The sequence below is a fragment of the Notolepis coatsorum genome (assembly GCF_963971535.1).
Source record: "Notolepis coatsorum genome assembly, chromosome: 2".
Lineage (NCBI taxonomy): Eukaryota > Metazoa > Chordata > Actinopteri > Aulopiformes > Paralepididae > Notolepis > Notolepis coatsorum.
The window spans coordinates 107,782,708-107,799,150 of record NC_140166.1 but is presented as its reverse complement, the minus strand read 5'-3'; the positions used below and the strand labels follow the sequence as shown (position 1 = coordinate 107,799,150).

Genomic DNA, 16,443 nt, shown 5'->3' with positions numbered 1-16,443 from the left:
CCGATACCGATATTCCGATATTGTCCAACTCTTAATTTCCGATACCGATATCAACCGATACCGATATATGCAGGGTTTCCCCCCAAAAAAACTGAATAATTTCAGGTAACTAATAATTTCACTGGATGCATTCAAAAGGCTTTCTAAATGTAAGCATTATCTGTGCAAAATATGATCATTAAAAAAGTACAAATTAACATTACATATCTCTTGTTGTTGAATTAAACCATTATGCATACTTTTGACAATAAATAAAATAAGAATTGGTTCTTACTTGCTTGCCTGGGTAAATAAAGGTTAAATAAATGTTTAAAAAAAAAAAAAAAAAAAAGATTTACCGATACCGATATTTTCCGATATCACATTTTACTGCCGATATCGGCCGATAATATCGGTCGGCCGATAATATCGGTCGGCCGATAATATCGGACATCCCTACTTAGCACCCTATATGTCGCGTTCCAGGAAATACCCCAGAACATTCTGCTATAACGTTCATATTCAAGACGCTATAAAATGGGAACGTATTGATGAAAAAATTATTTATTTAAGGCATATTGAAGGGACGGTTTATAGTGTCAATTGACAATGAGAATGGAAAGATAGCAATAATATAAAGTATAGATTTAGCTCTACAAACAGCCTCACGCACAATGAAAGGTTGTTATGATATGCTGGCCGTATAGAGTGGGCCCCGTCTAATCCCAATGGCCCTGAATGTGTTAACCGATAGCTCCACCTCGCAGGTAGAGAAAGCCCTCTCCTTACAGCTCTCCAAAATACAAATCTCTAGTTTCTATAGTACGCTAAACCTCAACTCATCTTTATCCTCCAAAACAGTCTTGGGAAAAAGATTTAGACAGAGATTACGGACGAGGACTGGGAGGATGCATGGACCTATGCAAAATAAATCTTGGTTTGCAACCGCACCAAATCTATTCAAGTTAGAATCTTACACCGCATTCATATAACCCCTGCCCTCAAAAGTCAAATGGATCCCAATGCGTCCCCAATCTGCTTTAAATGCAAGATAGAGATGGGAAACCACATCCACTGCTATTTCCCCTGAAAAAAGATTCAACAGCGGTGCTGTGCTGCGTGCACGTGCCGCCGGAATCCATATTAGCGCACGCTGCCGGAGAAATAACTTAAAACTACCGTAGAATAGGTTATTCATGTTCATGACGTTCATGGAGTCATGTGCGTGTGAATTTGCTAGGATGTTTTTGGTGTGTCCACTGACACTAGAAGTGCTCTGGAGGCTCAGGTAGCTGCATATTTGTACGCTGCAAAAAAAGAAATGTTATCAAGTGAAAATATCTTGTATTTGGTACAATAAGTCCAATATTGAGTAGAATTATCTTGAATTATCTTATTCCACAGATAATTTTGCTTATTTTTTTCTTGATTTTGGTCAATTTAATCTTGTTTTAAGAAAATGTTAATTTTCAATATAGACTTATTGTACCAAATACAAGATATGTTCACTTGATAAGATACCATTTTTTTTGCAGTGTAGATCATTTCATTTCCTGAGCTTTTGAAAGAAAAGCTCCAGGGCTCTAGGGGAATTCACAGGTAGGGGGCCCATTGATGCTGAGACGCATACAAGCGGCCAGATGGTCTCCCTGCATCCTTTTCCTCAGGTCAGTCTTTTACATTAAGCACCCCCCACAGCCCAAATGAAATGATACAAAAAATTATAATAATGCTGAATGCATATAAGGGAAACACTGGGACCCATATCTGTCTCGTATCTGGACCTGCACTGTTCGCCACTGTACTCGGTGGGTTTCCCCATTAGTATTACCCATAGCCTCCCTGTGGACCAATACTGCCCTGTGTTGTTTTGTTAATGCTGGTATCGTTGCTGAGGGTATCATAATGATTGTAAAGGTGCATGCATGTACATGCCCACATACACACACACACAACACGCACATACACAAACACAGAACACATATGCACTCACACACATGAAACATGCACGCATAAAATACACAGGCATACTAAACACACACACATAAATAACACACACTATTTAAATATTATAGCTATATATGCAATACTATGGCCCATTTGACACAGAGTATCTATCGTTCAAGATGTGAAAAAGGAATCTTTTTTCCATCCATACATTCTCGTTTTATACCGTGGTGAATATAAGTATAGTTTTAGAGTGGTCTAGGGTAATTCCTGGGAGGCTAGTTTTTTAGGCCGCGACGCATATTATACTTAATCCATTGGCATTTCGTCCCTATACTCGCTACAATAAAAAATTCGAATGCATATGATCGGTATATTATGTTCCATCATGCATGCATGAAAGGTAGAGCCATATGAAATCCGCGTTCACGGAATCGCGGACGGAATCAACCAATAAAAATGGAATCAACTGCAAAACGTGGAAAATTGCAGAATTTGGCCTAATCTGGACTGAAATTCCGTTTTTGGGTGGAACGTTTGTTGCAAAGCAAACATGACCGGGGAGGCGGGGACCGCTGCGTGTTACACACAACACAGCGGTGTCCAAGCGTCTGCCGTCTTGCTGCTTCAGTGTTAATGCCGTCAAGAAGCTAAGAAATTCCGCAATAAGCCCTAAATTCAGACCAGAGCAGTATCCTAATGACTTTTATGCCTCCGGCGATGAGGTGTTTTGCAAATTCTGTCAACGTACCGCGGACTGGACCCGCAAAAACACGTGCGACACTATTGTGATTAAATAGCTATGTAACGTTAAAGTACATAGGACTATAGATGGAAATGATAGCTTCTTGCTAAATCTAGTGCACCCATCTATTTGTTTAATGCAAACGATTGTCATTACACACTGTCCTTTATAAACTAAATAAACTTAAATAGCTATGTAACATTACAGTACATGGGACTATAGATGGAAATTATAGCTTCTAGCTAAATCTAGTACACCCATCTATTTGTTTAATGCAAACGATTGTCATTACACACTGTCCTTGTGTGTAAACGAAATAAACTAAAGGTGCCTAAATTATGCATTACTATATTTCATCACAATATAATAGATATAGCTAGGCTACTGACATTGTCATTATGATAATGTCAGTAGTAGCTGTATCTATTGTTTACACTTAAAATGTGTATTTTTATTTTGTGTGCATTTTTATTTTGTCACAATATTATTTGAAAAATATTGTGTAAAATTGAACTGTATTTCTGAGTTGCAGCTAGGGCTGTACCGAATGTCATTTTTTAACATTCAAAGCTTCGATTGAAGTATTCGAACGAAGTTTCGAATGTCTATAAAAAAAATTCGAATGTTGATTTAGAATTCGAATGTCAACATTATGATCGAAGCTTCGAAGCATTCGGTACAGCCCTAGTAGTAAAATAGACCCAGACTTTTGAACGTTTCGTTCTGTCCGCCATGATGAGAGCAGAGCTGTCTGTACTCTGTAGCCTACACAACAGCACCCGTGTGTGTGTGTGTGTGTGTGTGTGAGTGAGTGTGTGTGTGAGCACAGCACAGCCCGCTCCTCGCGCAGGCAGAGAGAGACCGAGGGAGGAGAGATATAGAAAACGGCCAACAAGATTAGTTTGCGACGTTTAAATTCCTAAAAAAAAAACTCCATAATTTCTCAAGTACCGATAGCAGTACCGATGACGTCGGAGCTTATAAATACTCCGGTCTTTTCTAATATAGTACCGGTTCCCGTTTAGAACCGGGGTCCGGGGGTCATCCCTAATGATCGCAAGTACCTAAGCCATATTTATTTTATTATTCTACTTTTTCTTGTTTGTTTGTTTCTCGTCAAGTCTTAACACATTGCCCGCCGGGCATTGTGCCCATCTCATACCCCTCTCTGCCACCGTTGAAAGCCTATGGAGATGTTTACCTTCTTTGCAGGGCTATAACTTTTTAAATTGTATTGCTGACATTACTATGGCCCATTCAACATCGATTATCTATCATTCAGGATGTGGGAACGTTATATTTTTTCATTCATACATTGTTGAGACTGGCGGTGAAAGATCCCAATTATACGACGCCGATCGCCTAGGTCCATTTCCGGTTTGTATGGCGCAATAAACGCCGAAATCATATCGATTATTAAGTTTAGAAAGCGATCCATATGTACTATAGTGTCTGTCGGGAGTCCCGTAATGAGATGCGACTGCCGGAGGACTTTCCTCGATGCACCGATGGCACTTCCTGTTTTTGCGAGTGTAACTCGCCCGACCATCCACCAGGCGGCGGTATTGAGCCGCTGCAGTCACATCTAGGGTCCAGCTATGGCATCGGGGGTTGGGTGGATGAATTATGAATGTGGCGAAAAAATGAAATATTGATCTCAAAAACGCTGTACAACGATCTTGGCAGACAACGCATGGCGGGCAATAACGCTGAACAGTGATTTTGGCGACCAATGTGTTAACACATTCGGGACCATTGGGATGCGTCTAATAAATCTCTAGAGGACTGGCAAATGTAAACAGACGTGGGGCTGTTTGTAGAGCTAAATCTATACTTTATAGTAGAGCTGCCGCGGTTACCGCAATACCGCGGTATCGCTGTTACGTCACGCCCACCGCAGCGTTTAACTGAATACCGCATCAACGTTGTTTTTTATAATAATACTCTCAACCAAAGCAATGCAACGGGAAAATTTTGATTGACAGTCGAATCTGCCAATTACGTCACACCGCTTGCACCCGCCTCTGCTGTTACCACCAATCGGCAAGCGCCTATTCGGTTTTTACTTCCTGGATGTTAGCCATTGATCACAACAAGGCTAATAACATTAGCTCCCCGCCGGAGTGGACTACCAGAGCTACAGTCCACAGGAGTACTAAACGAGGCATAATGATTTTACTGCAACGAATGTTATAATAAAAGCCCTTTATTAACAGACCGCAGAATGGGCACAACTCGGCACGCTCTGAGCAAAGGAAGGAATGGAGATATGAATTGAGTAATGCTTGCCTTGCTATGGTCTGGTAAATACGCTGATGTTATTGAACGTGTAACTATATAACGTTAATGCCACAAAACGAATGCCTTTGTTAATCAAGTAGTAACTTTATAATAATAATAATAAGAAGAAGAAAGGGTCGGGGGGGTAACCACCGGGCGCTACCAGCCTACCACCCCTGCCCGCGACACAGAGTGAACGGCGCACGACCAGAGGGGAGACTTCGAATCCGTGTTTCACTTTCAATAACGAATGCGTGCTTGCCGAATCACAAACAATATTCATGCTGCAAAGTCATCCTCTAAAGATAGACATTTAGACTAGAGGCAGGCTATATGCTATAAAGCAGACCTGGGCATTGTATCCGGCCCACGGGATGATTCTGACCGGCCCGCGAAAGATTACATGATAATACATTCTTTTTTTTTATTAAAAAAAATAAAGATTTTAATTTTTTTTCTTTTTTTTTTTTTTTTTTTTATGTCAACGTTTACACGCACATTATACGCTTACCTAGGATTTGACTTGATTCAACAACAAAGCAGTTGGGGCAAGCCGAAAACGGTTATTCGTTTCTTGCATCCAGTTTCAATCTCCGTGTGTTCAACTTCCTGTGTTTACATTCGAGTGTGACATCATCGCCTACGGTAGCTTATACGCTCAAAACGCTCTCTCTCTCTCTCTCTCTCTCTCTCTCTCTCTCTCTCTCTCTCTCTCTCTCTCTCTTCAATGATTTAAAGTAGCCAAACGTTACAGTATAAATACTAACTGGATAGTTGATGATATAAACATTTCATTTCATTATCTGAAATATTCTAAAATCATTAAGTCTGCTATAAGCCATTATCCCTTTGTGTGTGATTATTATTTTCTCACAGTAGTGTGTATATATATATATATGTGTGTGTGTGTGTATGTGTGTGTGTGTGTGTGTGTGTTTGGCTAAAGTGGATAGAAAACAGTACTGTGCAAAAGTCTTAGGCACCCAATCGTTTTTATATAAATTGTCTTAGATGTAAATACAAATTTTTATTAGTGTGTCAGTAGACTACTCTTAGTACATTTTCATTTAATTATTTTTTAAAGCATCTTCATGGTTTAATAATGCAAACATATTTTGCAGGGACTTATTATAATCATCATATTGGCGTGACTGTATGCATCAAAGGGTTAAATCAAGCATTTTTAAGTGCTTTAGAGGAAATGTCAAAATATCGCGATATATATCGTGTATCGTGATATGGCCAAAAAATATCACGATATCATTTAGAGGCCATATCGCCCAGCCCTACGATCAGTGTTGTGTTTTACCGGACGTAAAACATGCTCGACAAACACAATCGCAGTTTCTAGTTAAAACTACCCCCCCCCCCCCCCCTTGATGATTTTGTGAAGACACATGTACATGGTATATACCTTTGATTTGAAAGTATTTGGGGTTTCAGGCGATCAACCAGAACGATTTGGGCATATTGCATATAACGCGTCATATCTCGTGAACTATGAAAAAAGACTTGATTCTTTTGGAAAGGGGTGATGTTTAGCGTGTAATAGCGCACAAACTACAGTATGTAGAAATTAACTAGTTAGTCAGTGATGGACTATGAACAATGCCTGTCAAATGAGCCATACTATTGTCTCCATAGCTATAATACATAACACACGATGGGTCTGCAAACATCGCTAAAATGGTCAATAACGCTGGCGCCATTGAGTACAGATGGGGAAAGGGCGTGGTGCCCAATGAGTTGAAAACGATGCCCATCCCATAGTTAAGTGTCTTGCTCAAGGACACTTTGACATGCTGCCGGGAGGAGCCGGAATCAAACCGGTAACCTTCTGATTACCATGCACTCATTCAATCTTTATTTACTCGATAATTCTGATTACCACTACCGCTCTACCTCCTGAGCTTACGACAGTGAAATGCATTGTGTAACTGATATATGGCTTCAGAAATTACCAACAGCCAAAGCCTGATAATAATGCAGTTCTCTCCCACGGAGTGTATAACACCATATGTTACCCAAGTGTGTCTAGAGAAGTCTATTCACTCCGTCGCCATCTTGATAACAGGGACTAACCAGAGTAACAAGAGCTGCAGCCTGTTGCACCAGCTGTGTATTCAAACTTAGCCTAGTTAATGTAAATTCTTACTACTGTAAAAAGCCAAGTCCCAATTAAACGCTGGGTCCCTTTTACTGGCCAGGTGTGGCTACATGTTTAGACAAATAAATGCTTTATTGTAAGCAAAACGATAAATTCCCTGTTGTCAAAGAATGTGGACACGTTGGTCTTTCTGTCACAGAACCTAAAGCCGGTTGATGACTCTTATCATTGAAAGATCAGTTTGATCAATGCACACTTAAAGTGAATTGAAAGCACAATTTATTTTATTCATGTGTATTTATTGTGCTTTTAATAAGCCTCAAATGACTTAAACTTTATTTTTGTTAATGTTAATACTAAGGCAACAGAAGTGATTCTGTTCATTATTTACATTTAGTCATTTAGCTGACACTTTTATCCAAAGCGACTTACAAGTTTTGTATGACAAGTCAGTATAGGTACACCTCTATCAACTGAGTAACAATGTTCATCAAAGTGTCAAAGACTTTTTATAGTTGACTGGTCATTAGACTATTTATGGTAACTTTCATGTAAAGGGCTACACTGACATGAGCCTCATTTCTTTTTTCTTTCATGAGCAACTGATTTGGCGTTGATTAGGCCTGTATAAAGAGTCTATTTCACTTTGATTAGGCCTGTATAAAGAGGCTATTTCACTTTGATTAGGCCTGTATAAAGAGTCTATTTCACTTTGATTAGGCCTGTATAAAGAGGCTATTTCACTTTGATTAGGCCTGTATAAAGAGGCTATTTCACTTTGATTAGGCCTGTATAAAGAGGCTATTTCACTTTGATTAGGCCTGTATAAAGAGGCTATTTTGTTCGACTATAAGCCCATTAATTTTGTTTTGTGGATTAGTCTTCTGCTGTCAACAAATACATGGTTTTTATTTTATATCTTTTATTTCTTGGCATAGCCTGCACAGGCTATTTCTTTTTCATTATTGCCTATGAGCAGTTTAATTTTTATAGACTACGGCTGTAATTTATTTAATATGATTATTGCACATTTTGTAGCCAATTAAATGTCAATGAAGAGGAAAAACCTTGAAGTCTGATTTTGCCTTTGTCTCTCAATAGCATATCATAATTATAACAATGAAGCCTAATGATAGCATGTGATAGACATTTATTTAGTTTTTAGTACTTAATAACAGCCCCCACCCACATGTCACAAAGTTTTGAATATTCTATAATAATTGGTGCTGAAGCCTCAAAGCCCCAAAACAGGTATTCGGGGAGACATCAGTCCTACAGCTAGAGCTAGAGACAACCGTTACCTGACACCAGAACACAACTCACTCACAATCATCTGTATGATGACATAATATAATAATAATATTCTAAAATTGAAATAATCTCTCTCTCTCTCTCTCTCAAAAAGATCAACGGTCTCTTGTAGAGGGTGTGGTCACATTGTACCCAGAGGCTACCCCCCCCCTCCCCCTCCAGAGCAACACTTCCCCCACTGTATAGACACACAACACACACACGCGCGCGCGCGCCTGTTGCTCCTATGGGGGGGGGGGGGGGGGGGAGGATTACTCTATCGAACTGAAAGATAACTTTTTACTTGACGTTCTGTTGGAAGTGGAACAGTCAGTCTAGAAAATACATTCTATGTCCCACAGTCAGCAGCGGAATGGAGCTATCCTGAGGCAGTGTGTGTGTGTGTGTGTGTGTGTGTGTGTGTGTGTGTGTGTGTGTGTGTGTGTGTGTGTTTGATTGAAAATGTTATGAACAGATTGCAGAATGTGTACAATACAGTACAGCTGCTCAATACACACAATTGTTAAGGGGATGCAGACCAGAGAAAGACTTTCGTCTAGTTTACATCAGGGTCCCCCATGTTCAATTCATCATAACATATATGACATACATGATACAGGTACATACAGGTAGACAGTACTGTTGCATCTAGACACACGTGTGTCTGTGTGTGAGAGAGAGACCGTACTCACCCACCAGACGATGGCATATCCGAACAGGATGAATTTGAGGAAGACATAGGAGCAGCGCTGACAGTACCGGACATCTTGGTTGTTTGACATATTGCTGACTTGTTGGCTGACAGCTCCGCGCGCCCCGTCGTGTTGTTGACAACCCACTACTTCCGCCTTGTCGTCGTCGCCACACCTGGAAGCGGAGCCGTGCAATAGTAGAGCCGTGTGTCTCTGGCGCGCGCTATCAGAGCACGGGATGGGTGGATCTGTCGCGTTCGCGTGGTCCTCGGGAACTCGGGATGGTCCCAGGCCCCAGCCCGCGAGTGATCCCAAAATCGGGATTATTGTTCTTGTTATTATTGTGATTAATAACAATAATAATAATAATAATAATAATAATAATAATAATAATAATAATAATAATAATAATAATAATAATAATAATAATAATAATAATAATAATAATAATAATAATAATAATAATAATAATAATAATAATAATAATGTGGCCTGTTGTTTGAACACCATCTGATTATAATAACATTGATAATGATACAAATTATAATAACATGTCCTGTTTTCCTTCTGACATCTGGTGTGGAGGATAAACTGAAGACTGCAGACATCCCCTCCCAGTTGACAGCTGTCTGTCTGCTCTGCCAAATCAGCTCAATTCAGCCTGCTGTTTCATGCTGATTCATGAATGAATGAATGAAAACTTTATTTAACAGATTGCAGAATGGGTAGCCTACAATACAGTGCGGCTCAATACATACAATTGTTAAGGGGATGCAGACCTGAGAAAGACGTTTGTCTTGTTTCCATCAGGGTCCCCCATTTTCAATTCATATAGACATTTATGACATACACAACATACATGACATTTATGGAATAGGGACATATAGGTATTTAGTACTGATACATTTGTGACATAAACGGTATTCCAATATACAGTACTGTTACCCCTAGATCCTGACAGAGTATATACATATGATGGGGAGGGGACTGTACATTAGGAGGGGGTGGGTGGGTGGGAGAGAAATATACATACGGCAGGGAGGGAATATATACATGCGGTGGGGAGGAGACTGTCTATTAGGAGGTGGTGGGGGTTTTGGGCATTTACGGTGGCCAGTTTCGAATTGCAGCCTCCCGTAGGTGCTCTTTAAGAGCGGTTTTGAATGTGGGCAGGGATTCACATTCCTTTACAGCTTTGGGTAGGGCGTTCCACATTGTTGTGGCATAATTGCGAAACGTGTTTAGTCCCTTGTTTGAGCCGAATCTGGGTTTAACATGATTTGTTGAGCTTCCTCTGGTGTAGTGGTTGTGGTATTCACTGACCTTTGGGAAGTATTTTGACATGTACATGGGCACCCCGGTCGTATAGTGTATCTTGTAGACCAGGCCCATTGCAAGTTGCTGTACTCTGTCGTCTACTCTAAGCCATCCTAGGTTGTCAAAGTGGGCAGGGGTGAGGTGGGTTCTGGGGTTCAGGTCAAGTAGTCTGACCAGTTTGTTTTGTGATGTTTGTAATTTTGTTTTAAGCGCCTTTGAGGTGCTTTGGTACCATGAGGTGCACGCATAGTCATAGTACCCTTGAATGAGTGCTCCTGACAGTGGCTCTGAAGGCAGAGCAGTCGTCTGATGATAATCTGAAGATTATGGTTAACAGTGTCTCGAGAGGTAGAGCGGTCGTCTGGTAATCTGCAGGTTAGGGTTAGCAGTGTCTCTGAAAGGTAGAGCGGTCGTCTGGTGATCTGAAGGTTAGGGTTACTTAGCAGTCTCAGGAGGTAAAGTGTCCGTCTGGTAATCCGAAGGGTTAGGGTTAGCAGTGTCTCAGGAGGTAAAGCGTCCGTCTGGTAAATTGAAGATTAAAACAACCTATTGTCCGTACAACTCTCAAAAGCAAGTGCATCTCAGTTTGTGGGGTTTGGAATGGCCTTGATGTAGCAATAAAAACAAGTAATACTATTGAAATGTTTAAATGCAGATATAAACAGGAATTATTGGACAAGTATAAATTAGAGGAGCTTGAAAATAACGTGAACTAGTATTTTTGTAATTATTTATTTATCTTTTGCTGTAGTGGATAGGTATAAATTGTTTGATATTGATAGATAACTTATTACATATTAATATGATATTGTAAGGAAGGGGCAGGACCAGATAAGCTTTGCTTCTTTCTGTCCCTTCTCGAACAAAACCATTTGTCTTGATCTATGTTGATTATTGCTTCCATGTCTAGGAAGATATATTTTATTTGTATTTTTTCTTTTTTGTATTTTTTTTAGTTATTTTTAGTTATTACAAATGTGTGTGTTCATGGTTGAAAATGTTTGAGATAAATAAAGATCAAATCAAAGGGTTAACAGTGTCTCGAGACGTAGAGTGGTCGTCTGGTAATCTGAAGGTTAGGGTTAGTAGTGTCTCGGGAGGTAGAGCGGTCGCCTGGTAATCTGAAGGTTAGTGTTAGTTTAGCAGTGTCTCAGGAGGTAGAGTGGTCGTCTGGTAATCTGAAGGTTAGGGTTAGTAGTGTCTCAGGAGGTAGAGCAGTTGTCTGTTAATCTGAAGGTTAGGGTTAGCAGTGTCTCAGGAGGTAAAGCGGTCGTCTGGTGATGAATGAATGAATGAATGAAAACTTTATTTAACAGATTGCAGAATGGGTACAATACAGTACGGCTAAATACATATATACCATTGTTAAGGGGATGCAGACCAGAGAAAGATGTTTGTCTTGTTTACATCAGGGTCCCCCATTTTCAATTCATAGTGACATTTATGATATACACAACATATATGACATCATGACATTTATGGCATAGGGACATACATGACATACAGGTATATAGTACTGTTACATTTGTGACATATGTAACGGATGGTATCGTGAAGCGCAGGCAAGAAGGGCTGGGGTGAGTAGCGGTGCTATGGGTTAAACTCACTCTCACATCCTCAAAAGACGCATAGACCCAGTACTTAGAAGTGAATTCACCTCTTGGTATAGCGGTCTGTGTTGCTGCCTGCGATGTGGGAGACCGGGGTTCGACTCCCACTTGGGGCATCGAAGTTTGAGGTGACGTTGCCACAACCGTTACACATATACGATATGCAAATATACAGTACTGTTACCCATAGATCCTGACAGAGTATATACATACTGTATGATGGGGAGGGGACTGTACATTAGGAGAGGGTGGGTGGGAGAGAAATATACATACGGTGGGGAGAGTTCAAGTTCAAGTTCAAGTTCTTTAATAGTTGTCATACAGAAGTACAGAATACTTTCATACAAAATGCTTCTTACTGTTACGCTCCAGAGACTGTGCTAGACAAGATAGTATCAAATAACATAATATAGCATGTAATTTAGAAGAAGAAAAATGAGGTCACAGTGTTCGGTATAGACATATGTACAATGTTCTGAGTTACCATATAATATACAATACTATGCAGTGTACTAATGTACAGTACTATCTAGTGCAAAGCAGAAATGGGATGAGGTACAATTTTAGGTACAATTTACAGTAAGGTGTACGAGTTGTAGTGCAATCCTTCATCAATAAATATAAAGTGTGGGGAGTGGGTGCTACAGTGTGTTTGTTTAAAGTGGGTGTGTGCTATAAAGTGTGTGGAGTGGGTGCTACAGTGTGTTTGTTTAAAGTGAGTGTGTGCGTGTGGATGTGTGTGCTATGTGCATTTGGTGGTTGTTGTTGTGTAGTGTTCATTCATTGTTCGTTTAGCAGCCTGATGGCCTGGGGATAGAAGCTTCTTCTGAGTCTTTCTGTGCTCGCCTTGAGACTCCGGTATCGCTTGCCTGACCGCAGCAGTTCAAAGAGGCAGTTGTTCGGGTGACTGGAGTCTTTAATGATTCTCTTAGCCTTGCCCTTGCAACGCTTGTTGTAAATGTTCTGGAGGGTGGGGAGCCCCCCTCCAATTGTGCGTTCGGCTGAACGTGTCACTCTTTGTAGTCTGCTTCGGTCTTGTGCAGAGATCCGAGAGAATAATTATATACATACGGTGGGGAGGAGACTGTACATAGGAGGGGGTGGGTGGGTGGGGAGAGAATATATACATACGGTGGGAAGGAGACTGTACATTAGGGGGGGGTGGGTGGGTGGGTGGGAGAGAAAAATACATACGGTGGGGAGAGAAATATATACATACGGTGGGGCCATGCTTTTTTATTATATATATTTTTTTTTAACTGGCGTGTGACCCGTAATTAATTATAATCGGAGAAAGAGAGATATGAAAAAAAAAAAAAAGAAAAAAAAAGGGATTCCACTCAGTGATGCGCATTGATACATGTCGTTGCTGCATGCCGGGAGGAAGGCAATGCTGCATGTTTTCAATTCATTAAATAAAACGGATACTTTTTGCAAGGGTTTACTGACTGTCATACAAATAATCAACCAACTACATACTGTAACTTTTCAGTGCACGTTTTTATTTACATTGTGACAACAGCCTTGTGAGCTCCCACACACAGACATGATGGAATTCAAGTTCAAGTTTGTATTGCTCACATATAGGCAGGCTACACATGGCGTAGGCTACATGGCAGTGAGATTCATTGTTCTTGTATATGCTCTCGTATTATTGTTTATATAGGCTACCTAATACCGACATCAAAATAGATTGTATGCCTCTACAAATCATATGCAGGTAGAAAATTGACTGATAACTTTAATCCCTGGGTATTAATCTAACGAAACGAAGAAAATGCATATTCCAGCATGGTTATTAATGACACCAATGGCAAACAGTGGTTAACAGTCTTTATTAGTGTTTGCGCTGCCCAAGCAGCAATGGTCTTTAGGAAGTTAATAGATATCATATCCGACATCACCGTACGTGTACATGTCTGTCAGCCTGTCGCGTATTTCTCCCATAACACGCTTCGCTCGGCTTAGTCCACTTTTCCACATTTCATGGGGGTGTTTCATTACCATATATGGTTAATTACGGGCGGTTCTATATGCAAATACTTAAAATCGTGCACGAGCACGGAGCGTAGAACAAATGGCATTTATCAACACAGAGTGTGCGTAGAACCTGTGTACGCACGTGTGATAAATCCCAGTTTTTCTGTACGTACACACATTCTAAATTCTGTGCTTAAGGACGAAAATAGAACACTTTCTAAGCATTATTGATAAATGAGGGCCCTGGACTTTTAGAATATCACACTCACAAGTAGACATCTGAGTTGTCAATATGTAGTTAAATAAATAACAAATGCATACATGTTCTTGTTTGTATTCAAAATCAAACTTTGTGAAATGTTCGTGGGACAGTCACACCATAGAGCTTTTACTAATTTGGCTGAAATGTTTTAATAACTGCAACAATATTCGCGTAGATGCTCTGTGCATTCATATAAAACAAAATGTTCTGTGCAATATAACAACATTTTCTCATATATTTTTTCATTATTTACTTGTCTTTGACACTAAGGACTCCAAAAAGGCCATGTTACGTCAACCACCCAAATACGCTTCGACTACTGCAATGTACTGCTTGCTGGTCTACCAACCACCGCCACCAAGCCCCTTCAACTCATTCAGAACGCAGCCGCCCGCCTGATCTCCAACCTACCAAAGGCAGCCCATGTTACCCCACTTCTTAGAGACCTGCATTGGCTCCCCATCGCCGCACGAATCCGCTTCAAGGTCCGCGACCTGACATATCGCGCAGTGACGGGAACGGCTCCCAACTACCTCTGGTCAATGGTCTCTAACTACACACCCTCAAGACCCCTCCGCTCCACATATTCTGACCACCTCAGACCCACTCTTGTCCGAGCTCCGGGAGGGTCATCAAAGAGAAGCCGCCAATTCTCGGTCCTTGCACCACAATGGTGAAACGAACCCAACTAATCTTTTGCCGCTGACTAAAGACGCACTTCTTCAATCAATATCTGAAATGTCAAAAGAAAATTTAAAATACACTAACCTTCTTACTGTCCTCTACTATCATGCACTCTTCCTAATTATACTATGTCTCTACTATTATGCACTCAACACTGCAGCACTCACTTTGATGAACATTGTTACTCAGCTGAAAGAGTTGTACCCTTCCTGCTGACTTGTTAGCTAAATGTAAATGTAATGTAAATACCAGATCCATACTATAGTACTAAGAAGCTTGGTAAACAGTGGAATGCTACAATTCTACATGGCCAATGGGACGGTAACCATGGTTATTCCCGGGCCGTGGGCGTCTTCCGGTCTGATCACCGGCTTGGCCACTGTGATGTCGGGTTTATGGCAAACGTTGATTCTGGTACTTCTGCATTTTCTTTGTTCAGCACCCCATGTGATCCCCACTCTGGCAGCCTAAACACACTGCCCCCATTCAAATGAATGAGAGGACTGGCATTTTTCCTGCATCGCCTGATTGTATGTGAATCCATTAGAGGGAGATGGAACGTTTGTGGTCGTTTTTAATTAAATATTAAATGTTGATCCCACTGGTTGGGGACGATAGTTTGGGAGGCTTTAACAATCATATAGAAATGACGTAGTCCTGGATGTTGTGTGTGTGTGTGTGTGTGTATGAAAGAGTGGGAGGGAGAGAGAGATATTTGCAAGTCAAAGCTATTCTAAACTCCAGTATGATTTCATTCAACGGTCTATTGGTTCTGTTTAGCAGCCAAATAGAATTTGACCCTACAAGCTCTCTGATAACCCTACCTAGACGACTCAGCCCTACCTACCTCTCTCTCTCTCTCTCTCTCTCTCTCTCTCTCTCTCTCTCTCTCTCTCTCTCTCTCTCTCTCTCTCTCTCTCTCTCTCTCTCTCTCTCTCTCTCTCTCTCTCTCTCTCTCTCTCTCTCTCTGGTTCCAAAGACTGAGGGAGATTGACAGGTCCCACCACTATAAACAGGCAGAGACTTGTGACCGGTTGGTGAACCGTCTCATTGGTTGGGAGCTGTGGCAGAAGAATGTGAGGAGAAGAAATACTTGATGCACAATTCCGCTTCAAGGTTCTTGACCTGGCGTTCTGTGCAACGAGGGGAACGGTTCCCTCCTAACTCGGGTCAATGGTCTCTAACTACACACCCTCTTCCAGGCCGCCTGAGACCGTTGTGTTCTGGCTCCTGGGGGGTCATCAAAACAAAGCAGGACAGCTGAAACACACCCAATTATCCACTGTTGACTGAAAACACACTTCTTCAATCAATATCTGAAATTAATTAAAAATAATATATATATAATAGCTTTCTTACTGTCTACTATTATGTACTATGCTACTATGTCTATATTACTATCTTTTTTATCTTAGTACTTTTATCATGTCTATTTTATTATCTATTCTATTCTATTTTATTCTATTATTATTTGTATTTTTTGCACAATCGAAAATCATGGCCACCTTCATTTCACTATATGTCTTGTATGTGATGAATAAACCTCTTGA

The 16,443-nt window shown here is 40.6% G+C and overlaps 1 protein-coding gene across 1 annotated transcript in view; it reads right to left on the bottom strand.

Moving 5' to 3' along the window:
• Positions 1–9,172, bottom strand: part of tspan15 (tetraspanin 15) — a 193,768-nt gene extending 184,596 nt beyond the window's left edge. The window contains exon 1 of the mRNA XM_084307917.1: positions 9,041–9,172. Coding sequence (XP_084164043.1) covers positions 9,041–9,130 — 90 coding nt within the window. The 5' untranslated portion in view covers positions 9,131–9,172. The remainder of the gene's footprint in view (positions 1–9,040) is intronic.
• Positions 9,173–16,443: the final 7,271 nt, after the last annotated feature.